This window comes from Copidosoma floridanum, unplaced genomic scaffold (genome assembly GCF_036245765.1).
Source record: "Copidosoma floridanum isolate Cflo_tuat_1 unplaced genomic scaffold, Cflo_Japanese_pri ptg000008l, whole genome shotgun sequence".
In the NCBI taxonomy this organism is placed as follows: Eukaryota; Metazoa; Arthropoda; class Insecta; order Hymenoptera; family Encyrtidae; genus Copidosoma; species Copidosoma floridanum.
In genome coordinates this window covers 7,800,302-7,817,193 of record NW_028321885.1, presented here as the reverse complement: position 1 = coordinate 7,817,193, position 16,892 = coordinate 7,800,302, and the positions used below count along the sequence as shown (strand labels likewise).

Here is a 16,892-nt window from a genome sequence, read left to right as displayed (position 1 = left end):
GCGCCCGCAGTTCATCTAATCTTTCCTCTAACAAATCGTGTATATCCGGTTCCTTGTCTGCCTCTGTTGTTGGAGTGAAATTTTTTTCCACGCTCACTGAGATCTTCGCTGACCTACATTCTTCTTTTTCCGTATTTTGAGCCGTTGTACTATTTGATGTTTGTGGCGTATCACAATTAGCTATTATTATTTCTTTCGAAGGGCTCATTATTGTCGGCGTAATTGAAAAATTTAGCTTTTGTCTGTTTAATGTATCCAGTTGTCTCTTGCGCAATTTTTGTTTTCTCTCCTCGATTAGTACTGCTGCTGGTGTACTCGTCGTTTTTACTCCCCTTTGAAACCCCAGTTCTTTCATAATATAACCTAATTTCCTGTCCATCATTTCTTGGGAAATAGGATCATCCCCTGCCGTAGCGATTGGTCTCGTCATTTTTTTAACTTCATCATTTGATGCATCTGAACCTGTGCCTTCTATTTTCATATCGAGCTTGTTTTCATTCTGTCCCTCATATAATTGTTTTTTTCTCTCCCTTTTATTGCATCTATAAGTATCGTCAGTGAGCGGCTCATTTGCTGTGTGCTCGTACTGTGGTGTCTTTCCTTCACTCTCTCCTTCCTTCGATCTTTTTCGTGCTTGATCAGCTCTCTCCTAAGCTTCACAACCCTGCCTTCGAAAACACCTTTCCCAAATGTTACGATGCTTCCAGCTACCTTGTTTGCTTCCGTTAACTTTCGGGTGCCTTTCACTCTCCTCGCCTCTTCGGCCGCCAAGCTTGCTTGTATCAGCTGTCAGCCCCAATCATCGAGTCCTGTACTGTGATTTTATGATTTGCTATTTTCTATTACTAGTGTTCCGCAATTTACAACAATAATGTCTTTTGACGGAATCTCGTTGCGTTCCGTATCCGTTCCTGTTTTTAAATTGCTAACTATAATATTCTTACTTTGGCAACCTCTTTTTTTCACTGTTTTCTTCATTTTCCTGCTTTATTTTTCGTTTATTCCTACTTTTTCCCCGGACTCGAAATCTCCCTCACCATCAGCTTGACCATCTATTTTCGTTTCATATTTATTTCCTTTCCGTCCATCAAAATTTTGTGTACTTTCTTATCCGAATCCTCTGAATCAGAGTAAATAATTTTCCCCTTTTTAGTATTTCTCTGAATACGCTGTTTACGGGTCACTCGTATTTTAAAAATGCGCGCTGGAGGCCCATCGCTATCGGCTAGTTCTTCTTTTTCCTGTTCGTCCGCCAGCTGATACAGTTCTTGGCGTGGCCGCTCAGTGTTTATTTCTCCCTCTCCTAAAACTGGATTTCGAGAGAGTGCGTCGGGTGCTTTGTTTGAAATACCTGGCCGATATACTACGTCAAATTCGTAGCCTCGTAGCTCCGCTTTTAGCCTATTAAATTTTACGTCAGGCTTCTTTGACGTATGATAAGGTTTTAATGGCTCATGATCCGTGACCACTGTAAATTTGCGCCCAAATAAGTACGGCCGAAACTGTTCTTTTGCAAACACTATAGCCAACAGCTCCTTATCACACATTGGGTAGCGTAATTCGCTCCCTCGAAGGCATCGTGAAGCATATTCACACGGTCTATCTTTCCCCAATTTGCCTTGGCTTAATATTGCTCCTATTGCATAGTCTGATGCATCTGTTGTGACTTTAAAAGGCTTGTCTAGATTAGGAGCAATAAGTATCGGCTAACTACATAATGCGTCAACTTATGTTTTGAAAGCTTGCTCCTGCTGCTCTTCCCATTTGAACTCTGTTTCTTTTCTTAAGAGTTTGGAGAGCGGCCGAGCAATTTTTGGATAATTCTGGATAAATCGTCCATAATATTCGACAAATCCAAGAAATTGTTTGATTTTCTTTGCATTCGTAAGTCTCAGATATTTCTTCGCTGCTTCGATTTTTTTTGGATCTGTTTTTATTGGTCCGCTTCGTACTATGTGTCCCAGTACTTTCGCTTCGCGTTTCAAAATTTGGCATTTTTTCGGCTCAATTGTCAAGTTTGCTTTCGAAAGCCGCTTTAAAAGTCTAATAAAACGCCTTCCATGCTCTTCGAGGTTCGGAGCAAACACCATGATATCATCCAAATACACTTCAATTTCATGCCCTTGTAGACCCACCAACGCGAGTGACATCGCTCTTAAAGATGTATTCGGTGAGTCCGTACATCCCATTGGCATTCTCTTATACTGATAATGACTGTCTGGCCCAGAAAATGCTGTTTTGTGTGCGTCATCCTCATGAATTTCTATTTGGAAAAATTTCTGTTTTAGATCGACTACTGTAATGTATCGAGCTGACGCTAAAAGCTCGAGTATATAACTTTGGAATGGTAAGGGATGGCACTTTCCTACAGTAATTTCGTTGAAATCAGTAACCTAAAATCAGTTACCACGCACCAACGCTTCCCCCCGTCCAGCCCCGCATGCTTGGGTACAATCCACATGTTAGAATTGTACGGCGATTTCGAAGGCTCGACGATTCCTTGACCGAGCAATTTCTCTATCTCCTTTTCATCTGTTCCCTTAGCGCTGGTGAGTACCTATAGCGCTTCGCCATCACGGGCTTGTCCGTCGTAGTTATGATGTGGTGTTTCAATATATGAGTTGCTTTCAGTGGCTCTCCATCTAGGCCAAATATAAACGGATTATTCTCTATGAGTTTCCGGATGTGTGACTTTTCTTCCTCGTTGCAACTTGAAACATTAATAAGCTGCATTATTTTATCGATTTTCGCTATTTTTCCTTTATCCGACAACGTACCTAAATTGTCAGTGTTCTTGAAATCACTATTGTTCCTGCCACTTGTATAATTATTTGTAACGCCATCTTCAACTTTATTCATTTTTCTTCTTACTCAGCCATCTGCCTCAAAAAGTCTTATAATTGCCTCATTAACGCCCTGAACGTCGTCCCCTTCGACGCTCAATGGATCGGCCTCTCGCATCACTTCGCATTCTAATCACTCTATTTCCGGTACAGGTATGCTTATTGTTTCATTTAGTGTGTTTACACACTCAGCATAAGCTTTTCCACCATTATTTGTGGCTATAAAATTTCCGAATGAAACTCCTTCTCTCATTCTTTGCAAAGGAACCCGCCCTACTTTTATTTTTTTGCTATTTACCCCAACGCGGGCATATTTAACTTGCCTTGACCTAGCGAGAATCTCGATCATCTCTGGCTCGATTAAATTAATTTTCATTCCTCCTAATTCAAAAATATTTTCTGCCGCGCTTATGCGACCTTGATATAACTTAAAAATGTCCCATCCAATAATACCTTCCCCATCTATTGGAAAGTTGCGTGGGACCACATGCAACCTACACATAAGGCCATCAGTGGTATTTCAACTACACCTAAAGTGCTACGCTCTCCGTGCGTAACACCCACAATTCTTACTCGGTTCCTCACGTCAAAGAATGCATTTGGAAGAATACTGTCTTCCTTCATAATAGAAATTTCAGCTCCTGTATCCACGTAAAATTTTGCTTCCACACCTTTCAGTTGAGTGATTGTTATAAATACCGAAGGAGGTGTCCTACCTGCTAAAAATATTTTTATTTTTGCTTCACGCTGAGGCTCACTTCTGTTATTGTATCGTCCTACTTCGATTTAAGGGCTGTTTCGAGGCAAATTATCTCTCCTTCTCATCATATCAACTCTCCCACTCGCAGCTAACGACTCTCTTACCTCTACGCTTGCCGTTTTTCTGCTGTCGAGTGTTCTTGTTATCTTCCTATCTGATGGGGGATGCCCGACGCTTGGGAAGCGCATCGAGCATCCTGGGAGTTTAAATTTTCCACACGTGACCCGTCTGTTCTCGTATTTTTCTCATGATTGAATTGATTAATTTGGTTTCCTCTCTGATTGTAGAGGTTGTAATTGTTGCCCCTGGATCCATAGTTATTATAATTATTTTCCTGTTACGGATTATAATTGTTATAATTGTTTTTGACAGGCGTGTTATTGTTATAATTGTTGTCTCGTTGCTGATTATAATTTTTATAATTATTATTGGGTGCATAATTATTCCCCCTATTTCGACCATTGAAATTCCTATTCTCTTCGAATGGCCTACTATTGTTCCTGTTATTATTCACCAGAGGACGACTATTGTTGCCACTGAAGTTTCTATTATGATTGTCATAACTATTATAATTGGATGTGTAGCTATTATGTTTGTTAAGTTGATTTCTAGGGTCAGGGTTACTGTACTGTTGCATATGTGCTAAAATCATTAGGTGCCATTTTGCGTAAACTTAACTCGTTATCTACATCTATAGCCACTTCAATGGCCTCCTCCAGTGTTACAGGTTTTACCCCAGCCACGTTTCAATTGTATGGCGCTTTCAACCCATATATAAACTGTTTCGCTGACTTTAACCGCAGATTGTTTTAGGGCAGTTTTCTGAATCTGGGAAAGCTGTGGGTTGGCGTCATGAGTCATCATTATTCTATTATCCAACCGTTGCACTCGGCTGCAGTACTGAATAACTGACTCGCTGTTCAGTTGAGTCAGTGACTTAAGTTGGGCTAGCTGTGTATCTATGCCTCCCATGCTCCCGAATCGCCGTGACAGTGCGAGTAAAAATGCGTATTAAAAAGAATTTTCCTTATTGCGGCGGAACAGCTAGATTTGCTGTCCTCACCATCTGTTCAAAAAGTGGAAAGTTTATTGGATCTTCGTTGAATATATGGATGCCACTCGCCACGCTCTTGACATGGGACAGTGCACTATAGTGCATGCTGACAGGGTACGTGTTTTCCACTCGCCGTTGACTCATAATAGGGTTTGTGTAAGTTGGATTTGGCTGCGCTTGATGTTGCTGCTCTCGCAAAATGTATTCCCCGTGCATGTTATTATCCCGAAACGGCCAGTCAGATGATGGTGCTATAGATTGGCCTCTCATCCTTTCATTTATTGGGCCTGTGGGTTCGTAGCTGGGTCCAGCGTCATGCATCCTTGCGCCCGAAAAATTTGGGATTCCCGTTTACTGCCCACCATACGTTCTTATCTCTTCCGACGTCCTTAACGGTAAGTGCCAAATACTAATTCCCTACAATTTTGTGTAAGTGCTTCCTCCGAAAACTGTATCACACATTGCTGTGCTGTTTGCTGCACCGCTTGTTTTTCTCCTCATCCAAACGCATGTTGAAGTGTATCCTGTGTATCTTTACTGTCGAACCTATCTTTCGAGTGCGAGTTTACGTCCCTCGAAATCTCGCTCATTCCATTTCTGGCTGTATAATCTGCATTCTTTAATGGTGACGTATTCGTGACGTCGTTTCTTACGGTGTTTAAATATTCTGCACCCACCCCCATTATGTATGACGTTGTTTGTGAAACTTTCTCCCTAATTACCCCTGGTTTCATTTTTTTCAAAAACTTCAACATTAGCATACGCTGTTTCTTACCCATTTGTTTTCCATTCCATTTGAGTTTTAGGGCTGTGCTCTAAAAATACGGTCAGTATTTCTGACTCCGACTAATTTTCCGGATACGAGGAAATTTCGTCCTCCCCAAACACTTACTACATTACAGTGCACTTTATCGAAGTTTTCCATTGTAGATTCTTTATTATTATTTTTTTTTTTAATTTTTTATTTCCTGTCTGTATGAGAGCGCTTTAACACTTATAAGTAAATTTCTGTACGATTCTTTGCGTTTCTATCTCACGATGACAAAACCGCTTTACTTTAACATTTCCCGTGTGTCTAATTTATTGTTTATTTATTAATTATTTCCTTACTTCCAATCTGACCCATTCATTTTTACGGTCCGAAATTTTTCTGACTCACGATAAATTACCTTAATGACGCACCGACGATACTATGAGGAGAATACCGAACGCAAAACCGATATAGCAAAAAAATAAATTTATAACGCACTTAAAAAAAATTTAACAGGACCCCTAGGACAGATAAATATATTTATTTATTTATAAATCTCAAGTACTTACCATATGCTCCCGGCTAGAATAATGGTGACCAAGATCTTTATCATCCTTGTTTGCATGATTTCTATCGTAGTCCCAGGTATCCTCCACCTTGGTCCTTGATTGAAGCTGCTTTTTTTTCGTACTTCAGCAACTCCTCACTCTGCTAATTTCTCTCGTAGCAGTTCCTAGCTCACTTCATGGCACGACACTATGTGTGTTTCCCAAAAATCGCAAGAGTCGATACTTAATCGTCGACAAAAACCGAAAAAAAAAAATTTATTTTTATTTAATCGCGATGACCATCCCACTTCTGACACCAAAACTGTTGCGTAGGATTCTATGGTCTTGGGGTGCGCACGAAGTAAATAGTTGAGGAAACAGTATCAACGTCTTTATTTATGCAAAATGAGAGAAGAGCGCGTCGCGTGTGTACGACCTTCGTCCTTGACGGTTCCAGCCAGAGAGAGCTCCCTTCAGCATCCTATCTGCTTCATCCTTTTGCTCTCTCCCACTACAATTATCTGTAGTAGGCCCCAAAAAGAGGGGGCGCACGTACGTGTAGCTATGATATCGTACGTGACGATAGTTTTAGTAATTTAATAATTTCAACTTCAAGTTATTTATTTTAATGAGGTATAATGATTCAGAGCGCTAAAGGTTGTAAGATGTTGATTTTTTGCTTGTGTTGAAAGTATGCGCAAGGCTTTAGCTATTGAGTGGTACAGTAGTCAGCTGGTATTCGTTGGCTACCAGGTGAGTTCTAGTTTTTTGTTGTTTTTTGTCCTATGTTGTTCTCGCATTTTTTTTAACATTGCTTTGTACCTTGTGTGTAAGAATTAGCAAGATATAATACTTGAGTTGATTATGCAATAACTCTGTCATGATCTACCCCTTTCCCGTTTGGGAATCCATGTACTTACCTTGCTTAATATATTTGTGATCACTGCATTTTTTTGTTTTTCTATGAAATATTTATTAACTTAGTGATTCATGTTTTTTTTATACCATTATGTGTCTGTTTGTTTATTTTTTTTCTTTCAAGATGTGGCTCTTAATTGTTTACTTTAAAATATGGCATGGACAACGCGTGTAGTGGTAGTCTGTTCCATTTTTTTTTGTGTACATTCTGATTGATAACAGAGCTTCAATAATTTGAGATTGTGAATTGTATTTTGAGAATCGTTGTACTTGTCTCATTATTGGTGAGTAAACAAAATGCGTGGGAGACTCACTTATTTACTCTGGTTCCGAGTAATGGCTAGGCCGCATATTTTCGTCTTTATTCTTATATAAAAGCGTTATGCTAAATACTGTGGTACGAAATAAGTTTCCTTAGTTAACTTTTTCTTTTATTTTTTAAACAAGGCCTAAAAATGAGATTTTGTCCCAATCTATCAGAAAACACCACAGGCTATTTGTTAAATGGTTTAGAAACGATTAATTGACGATTTTAATGATAAAATTGATATATATGTCCTCTTGAATAAATTTTCATTTTTTGCATATATTTCCCAAAATTATTGATTTAGAATAGTTTCGTACTCTTTGAGTACGACCCCTCTTCCTTACTTTTTTCATTAGCAGGATAATTGTATGGACAAAATTCAAACCATTTATTCATAGCCAATCTTCATCGTTACCTTTTCTTGAAATACCGTAATCCAAAAAAAAAAGTTTACATATTATTTCTTAAGAAATTTCTCGCTTCATATTAAAAAACTGTAGGACTAAGTAAGCTCTACATGATTAAACAAAACTTTTGTTTTTAACACTTCAAGTTAATAGCACTAATGAGAACGTAATATCAATCAAATTTAATAACTTTTTACAATATTAAACTATTTTTTCAGCTTAAGTATATATAACGAGTACTCACTACATAATACTCACTATAAGTTAATAAAAGGTGTCATAAATAAACTAAAATTCTGTATGTTATAACACTTAATTTGTGTAACGTTATCTCAAAGTGCTTTTTACAAGCTAGGATACTGGTGTAACGTCAGCGCGACGTATTGTTTAGGCCTAAGCTTGCGTTTAATAGTCAGAAATCTTTACAGAAATACGTGGTGAGCTGCAATATACAGTAATCATAAGGAGCCCGTGATGAAGTATCATCTTGTAGTTTTGCAAGGTTCGTTGCTGCCCTCACTGTTCCGAGCAAGAATATACGTCTACCTTTAAAGGATAAACTAGTATTTTTTATTATTCCGGAGAAGTCTGGAAGCTGTTACTGCTGTCTTGAGAAGCTCTACAAACTTTAAAAATTACCTACATGCAGAATTCAATTTCAAAAGTAACGTGACCTAGATGCTGCCATTTTCGTTCCAAGCTGTGGTACATATTCCAGAGATTAAGTACACAAGTAGAGAGTCAGTTTACCACGAGTGCCGGATGTTTGATTCTGTCACCTGGAGTATGGATAAGGATAGGATAATTGATGATTAAATAAGAAAATTTGAGATATTATCTTACTAATAGTTAATTGCAGTCTGGATTTTAAAGTGACATGACAGAATTTGGTTATGCATGACCTAGTCTGTTTTTTGGAATTCACTGTCTTGTAGTAGGCCGTAAGTTAGCAGAGGTCAAGTTGTATTTTTAGAGCACTTTCTGGATTTGGGGGACGCAGAAATATTTGATACAGAAAAATCAAAGAGACAGGACCATAGGTAGTGGTCTACCTTGCTAGAGGCTCACTAGATTGGTTACTTATAGATTCTTTTTTCCCTTTGTTAGCTTAATTTCCGTGTACGCATCAGAGCAAAGGAAAGAAATTTTATCTCCCTCACTTTTTCATTGTCCTCGACTTTTTGCGATTTCAAATTGTACAAGTACAAAACATTACTTACTCAATAAGTGATGGTTAAGAAAATCATTAACTTAAAGTAACTGTATCATTGAGTTACATTTTTAAGTATTATCAGTAAATTTATGTTTATCAAACGGTTTAAGGCGAAAAATAACCATCTCCCTTACTTTTACAGACTATGCAAACGGTAGTTATAATTAATTAATATTTGTTATTAAAACAATAGTAGTACTTAATTTTTATGTGTATGGAAATTAAAGTGATTATAATTATAATAATAGAATGTTGATAATAATAGTCAGAGTAAAAATGATAAGAATAATAATAAAAATAACAATAAAAATTATGGTGATAATAGTGATAGTAATAATAACAATAGTTATGTTAATAATTAATAATAATAAAAATAATTACAATAATAGTAGTAATAATGATAATAATGTAAAAAATAGTAATAATAACAATATTAGTAGAAATAATAATTAATAATAATAACAATGAAAATAATACTAATTATAATAATCTTAAATAATAATTTAAAAAAATAATAATAATGATAATAATGATGATGATGATGATGATGATGATGATGATGATGATGATGATGATGATGTAAACAAAAATTTCTCTCAACTTTAATTGATACTAAAAAGATTTTTAAAAATCTCTTTATTTTCGTGAACTTGTGATTTCAAATTTTTTTTCATTTACCTCAAAATTACATGAACAAGTAGAAAATATTTTTCCTGGCTGGTACAGAACATCCACAATAATGTATTGAAGAGAAAAAGATTTTTTGCAAATTTATATTACCAATAACTATAAAGTAATAACACTCTTGATAGTTTTTTTTTTTTTTTTTTATATTATAGTGCTCTACGTCCGGCTCCTTTTTAATAAGGGCACTACTATGGGCACTTAGCACTTGGGAAAGGGACAAGGAAAGGGATGGGAGGCCTCCCATCACTGGGAGGGGGGTAGGGGGAATTAGGCAAATTTGCTGCGAGAAGGTCGCCTAAACCCTCCTCGAGGAGCATTGCGTGGTGAAAAAGCACATGTGAAAGACACAGAGGTACTTTGCCCGTAAAAGTCGCACTGGCCGGGAATTGAACCACGGTCTCCCGCGTGCCAATCCACGACCTAGCCGACCGAGCCACCGCGCGCTCACTCTTGATAGTTATGGATGACTTTTTCTTCAGAATAACTGATAAATGTCAAGACTCAGTATTGTTAATATAGAGCAGTTGTAAGCTTCATTACTAGATCAATTATCGACAAATCTATTAACATACATGAAACGAATTTAAATGTAAAGTCGTGTGATTTTTATTAACTCGTGATTACTGTCTAGAATAAAAATTTTAACTAAAAGTATATTAAAAGCGGTGAATTTTAAACACAACATAAGAAAATAAAAATACGTTTAAGATGTACACTTGTTTACATAAACGCTCATTCTTCTTTGAATCTCAAATCCGCTCTGACTAAGAGCGTAAGACACTCCAACAGATCTTTAGATCAGGTTTAGATCCTCTTACTAGTGTTAAGAATTGCTGGCTCTTTCTTTTAAAGTTATTTCTATTCATTTAAGCACTATTAAATTAGTAAAGAATTTTAAAATTGAAACATAACACATGGTACGTTTCTATTTCTTAGGTGCACAAAATTTTTCTTGATATCTTATAGGAGAGGATATCATATTGGTAATCGTGCAAGATATATTATGACATATTCTATAAGACTTTTTGAAGCGTATTATGACGCATATTTTGTGGGATATCCTGCACCATATCACTCGGAAATTTTGTAACAGTCCAAGACATTGAGTTTTAATGGATTAAGACACCTGGGTCTAACAGTATATTTAAGTTAGATGAATTGCCCTCAAGAGGTGGCTTATCTCAGAGAATTAATGAGATTCTGTGTACAAAAGAGTTATTAACATTATAAAATAGACTTTTTTATACTGTCAACAACAACAACCTTAGGTGCATAGGAGACTCAGAAATCAGCACTGATTTCAGTGATTTTTTATAAATGTATTTGTAGGGCCCCAACAAATATCGATCCATCTTAACTTCCTTGTGGGGTAATATCGACAAATGTTGTGGTCATATGTTTCTATAATGCCTCAACCTAAGAGGTAACCACAAATTTTTTTAATTGTTAGTTTAGGCCTTAATTATCTTTTGGTAGGTATTTTTGGTCTATGGTTAGTGATCCAATAAGAAATTACATGGATTATGTGACGTATTTAAAAAATCGTGCCATTTTTAACTGGAAATACAACTTTTTGGCAAAAAAAAGGGAGATTTTCATTGTTCAAAGTGCTTTTGTGGGGTTAATTTTGATCACTTATTATAAATCTGATTCAAACTGACGTGTGTTGCGTCCTATATTTTTTAAATGATATTATGTTTTCTTGTAACTAGAGGTCAAATTATTCCTCGAAACATAGTATATAGAAACTTCTAATACCTTAATTCTATCTACTGCTTTGAGCGTGAGATTTTGTATTTTCAAAGTCACTTTTTAACATTGTTATAGGATCCTTATCTTATTATATGTGTGTATTTTTAACTAAATGCATCAATCGAAATTTTTTAACAAAAAATATTAAAATAATTGTTTTAAGAACGAGAGGGTTAGCGTATAAGATCTGGGCCTGATATAGAGACAGCACCTTTAGGCCAATTAAACATGCACAACGTACAGGAAGACTCTACCTTTTTCTGTTCAGGAAGTAAAAAGTGGGTCACAGAGTTTACAATAAGACGTATGAGTAGGAGTAATTGGACTCTCGCTTTAGACGCAGTGTGGAGATACTAATTTCAGATATCATTAAAAAAACTAATCGTATAGTACTAAATCCCCGCATTTGTTGGCATCTGATTAGAAGTAGCATAAAAAAGTTATTTATCTTAAGAATTTGTAAATGTAACATAAATATACAAGTAAAATATCGAAACAGATTGTTGTCACAGATAAATTTTAGATACAGTATTGCACTCTGAAAAGCTAATTTCAGTCAAAACAGTGGACTGTATTGGAAAAACTAATTAAAAAAAAATGGCAAAGTCAATTTGTGAACTAACAAGTTTATATTCTGGGATATACAGAAAATAATCTTGATTGACTACTAGAAAAAAAACTATTACCGATAACTTACTACACAAGCTTACTCCAACGTTTAAGTGATGATGTAAAAGAACTTGTTTCATCATGATGATTCTTTGGCCTACCGTGAAGCTGTAGAAGTTCAAGCAATCCGAACTTTAGTTCAAAAATGTTTTAAACGTTTACTCTATTTACTATATCTAGCCCTTAGCAACTACCACTTCTTGTATAACCTTAAAAAATTTTTCGAAGAATGAAAAAATTGTTCATACTTTCATTGTAAATGTGATCTTACTTTATAAATTAATAATTCTTTGTTTTTGTTCTTCATTACAACGTTTTTTCGCCATATTCGTCTTAAGTAACATAAATAAATAAAAAACATGTAATAATAATTTAATGTTGAAATTGCTTTTTTTAAGTACTAGCTTTGAAAGAATTAAGTACAAATCTACTTTAGTAAAATCATTAAATATAATTGCTGCATACGATAATTATTAAACAAATTTTTTTTTTTCAAATTACATGTAATTAAGTAACGTAAGTTCTTGAGACAAGTTTTACGACATTGATAAAGAGTGTTCTACTGAAATCTAACAATTATACGTGGTTTTTTTCCCAGGTTTGCCTTTTCACGGATACTTACAACTGTTGTATCAAATTTGTAATTGAAACGATTTTGTTTGGTATATTTTGCCTAAGGATTTAAAGATTTTGTAGGCGATCCATCTTTGATATAGTGTCTCAAATGGCCAGCTTTAATTTAAGGAGAAAGATTAAGTGTTATGTACTTTACAAATTTTTTGTTTCAATTCAAAAATAATATGATGATACATTATTGCCTTTCACAGCCAATTCGAAATAATTATTACATGCCCACTTAATACACATATTAACAATATTGTTAACATCTGTACTTGGTATAAAAGATATTGGGGTTAAGGCATGATCAAGGTAGCACTTTTAAAAAAAGTTTCCTTTAGTTATTCTTAGTCACACTGTTTTAAGCATAAAAATGAGTTGCTTGTGTAAACTCGTCCTCCATAAAATATGTTGGGAAATTAAATTATTCTTATAAAATGTATCCATCAAAAAATAAAAATCTTTTCAATGTAACACATAACACCTTGAATAAAACAGACATACCTGTACAGCTAACGAAACTCTTTTTTTTTCTCCGCATGATAACTGAGAAATCTGATTTAAGACACATTTTGTTAATCCAAGTTCTGTTATAAGAGTTGATATTCGTTGTCTTCTATATAAAGTTTGATTTCTTCGATCCATCTTCATTGTTGCCTAAAAAGGTGTTAGTAAAAGTTACATATACAATACAAATAAAAACACAAGCTCACTAAGAGAAATTTTTCATAAATTTTACAGCAAATACCCAAAAACATTACTGTGTAGAACGGTAATCGTGGGACTAGAACATCACTCCAGACTTTTTACCTAATCTTAATAATTTTTACCATGACGCCAGTAACGCATGTAACCAGTTAGACAATGTGCCATTTTTAATAAATACTTATGCACAATAGTTTAAATGCATCAATTTGATTCATATAAACACTTTGAACCTAAACAGATTTGGCATTGCAAGCTGACTGTACAATATATAAGATTTTTAATAAATGCATACTATGATAAGTTTATTATTTTAAATACAATGCAATTAAACTACGTTAACTGTGGTCTCTGTTTTACCTACTGTGAATTTTTGATCATGAGACGTAAGGGGGATTTTTGTGGGGTGCCCGATGATTCTTACTGGGTGTAACGTTAAAAATTGTTAAGGTTAAGTAAATGACCTGGAGTGACGTGTTAGTCCCACGATTACCATTCTGTACAACAGTTTTTATGGGCATTTACTATAAAATTTATAATAAAATTCTCTCAGTGCTGAAATTACTAAAATATCTAAGAGTGCGATAAATTAACAAAAAATATTTGTCACTACTGTAAAAAGAGACAAGTACTTCGCAGTTTAAGTAAATCATTATGTTAATATAGCTAAAAGTTGTAATGAAAACTATAATAATGGTCTTAAATATCATAGTATAAAAGATTTTTTTTTGACACATTAAACATTAAAAGTTATAATATTCTCTTTTTAAATGGTGAGAGATAACTGATGACTTCTTCTTAATTCGTCATCGATTTTTAAGCATCTATTAAAAAAGCGATTTATCGGACATAGATAATACTAAGATAAAAAATTAAATTTTTTTAGCCAGTAAAGTAAGTACGCATTGAGTACCCTCCTGACAAATCACACCCGAGATCTTATGTGATATCTGATGTGAGATCTCATGCCAAATTCTCATCTGAGATCTAAGGTAAGATTTCTGAAAAAAAAATGAATGAGAAATTTTTTTGCAACGATCATAATATACGTTAATTGAATGATTACCGAAAATATCCACAAATATAGGAAAAAAAAAAATCTGGCTAATATGTGTTATTGTTTTTCTTATTCACAACTGAATCACATAATTATCAATAGATATAATTTTTCCCAATTTTAATTCTGATAGTTAACCAACTAGATTATATTCAGGAACATTATTTTCTTCACAAACAACATTATCTCTCTTAAAGTTACTCTTGAGGGGGCTTTATATACAAGTGAAGCATAAAGTTTTGATAATTATTATAAATGTTTTTTTAAATTTAATAATAAAGAAAAACTACAATGTAAAACAGGGGGACTTGATGTGTTGTAAATAAATTATTTTAAAAAAATCCAAATTGCTTGTGTGTATATTATCTTATTTTGAAGAAACACTTATAAAAAATGGAAATCCTCTAAGCTATTCATGTTATTCCAACTTTTCAAAGCTTATTATATTCCGTAAATAATTACAGATGAAGTCATCACTGAAAATTTGTTGATACAATTCATGTTTAGTGAGTTAAATGTAATTGTTTTCCGAAAACGCAAAAAACGAGTGAAAACTTACAGTTTCGTATAAACAATTGCACCTAACTCATTACACATGTGTTGTATCAAAAAATTTATAGTAATTACTATATCTGAAATTCTTCAAGAAGTATAATAAGTTTGAAAAGTTGAAATAACATGAAAAGCTTTAAGGATTTCTAGCTTTCATAAGTGTTTTTTCAAAATAAGATAATATACACGCAGGCAATTTGGATTTTTTTTCAAATAATTTATTTACAACACATCAAGTCCCCCTGCTTTATATTTAAGTTTTTCTTTATTATTATATTTAAATAAACATTTATAATGATTATTAAAAACTCATGCCTTACTTGGATGTAAAGCCCCCTCAAGAGTAATTTTAAGAGAGAAAATATTGTTTGTGAAGAAAATAATGTTCCTGAATATTATCTAGTTAGTTATCTATAATTAAGATTGAGAAAAATTGTATCTATTAGGAATTGTACGATTCGGTAGTGAATGAGAAAGACAATAATACATGGTACTTTTACTTTATATAGACGTAAATTATCAGACCATTATCTCATCCACTCTGGCCAAGCGGTAAGATGCTTGCCGGAAAGTCGGGGGGCTCGAGTTCATGTCCAATATTAACCGAATTTTTTTTTATTTTCCTATAACTGTTGATTTTTTAGGTAATAATTCTATTAATGTAAAAATTATAAGCGTTGCACAAAATTTATTTATTTATTTTTCTTTCAGAAACCTCACCTGAAATCTCAGATGAGAATTCAGCATGAGATCTCACCTGAGATCTCAGGTGAGAAATCACATGAGACATCAGATGAGATCTTGGGTGAGATTTGTCAGGAGGGTAACTATGCTACTAGTATTTACGTTAATGTTTTTTTAAGCTGTAGGACGCAAGTGTATGAATGTGGAAGCAAGTGACTCAACCAATTAAACTTAGAGAAAAAACTATTTATTTTATTGTTTTGTCCCTACAAAAATTACCGTGCAGACGGTTATCGTGAGATAAAGTTACATCAAGAAACTTTTTTACATAACTAAGTTAATTTTTACCGTAATACACGGTAAAAATTGTCAGACACCAAACAAAACTTCCCCCCATCACTAGCATGTATAGATAGATTATAACACTATAGCATCATATGGTTAATTCGTCCACATACGGAGATAAAATTGTGAAATGATTTTCAAAAAATCATACACGTACCTCATACTGTCTTTGTAACAGCAGTATTCATTCAATATACAACTCACACATTCAGTCAAAGAAAATGTGTTATGAATTTTGTCAATATTTATTTTCCTTCTTACAACATTACTCAATAAGGTCTCAAGAAGGCGTATGAGTTTTCAGGTTATTATATTAAACAAAAATTATTTGGAGAGCTATTTAGTAAAATACACTGACTTGGTTGTTTACATCTTTAGCAAAATAGCTTCCTACATACTTTTGTTCAATATGATAACCTAAAAATTCATACACGTGTCCTTAAGACCTTATTAAACAATATTGTACGAAAAAAAAATGAAAACTTTGAAAATTAATAACAGACTTTCATTGACTGAATATCGGAGTTGCATATTTTTAGGTTGGACTTATTTTTGCGCTTATGGGCATGTTTTTAATCATCAAATAAAAACACTTGTTACGCAGACACTATTTAAGACGTGTGTAATTTTTTCCAAATTATTTCATAATTTTATCTCTGAGTACGGATAACTTAAATGTGTGATGTCACATTATAATAATTTATCTATATATGTGAGTGGTCAGGGAAAATTTGGTGAGCTACCTAACAGTTTTTACCTTACATCAGGGTAAAAATTGACTAAGTTAGGTCAAAAAGTTCCGTGATGTTGCTTTGTTCCATGATTATCGTCTGCACAGTTATTTTTGTAGGGATAATCATGATAAAGTTTACAGTTTATTCCTCTGAGTATACTATATTCCGTGTATGTGGAAAGCAGGTTTTTTCTATACATTAAATGAATGGATTAAAGTGACCAAATTATTGCAGCAAGTAACTCCACCCTAAGGGTGAAGATGGGGCTGGAATTGATCAACTAAAGAT

At 34.2% G+C, this 16,892-nt stretch overlaps 1 protein-coding gene across 1 annotated transcript in view; it reads right to left on the bottom strand.

Moving 5' to 3' along the window:
* The window catches only part of bw (brown), a 904,351-nt gene that overhangs the window by 434,276 nt on the left and 453,183 nt on the right, over positions 1-16,892 (bottom strand). Inside the window, exon 6 of the mRNA XM_089589289.1 lies at positions 13,032-13,184. Within this exon, the coding sequence (XP_089445415.1) occupies positions 13,032-13,184 (153 nt within the window). The remainder of the gene's footprint in view (positions 1-13,031; positions 13,185-16,892) is intronic.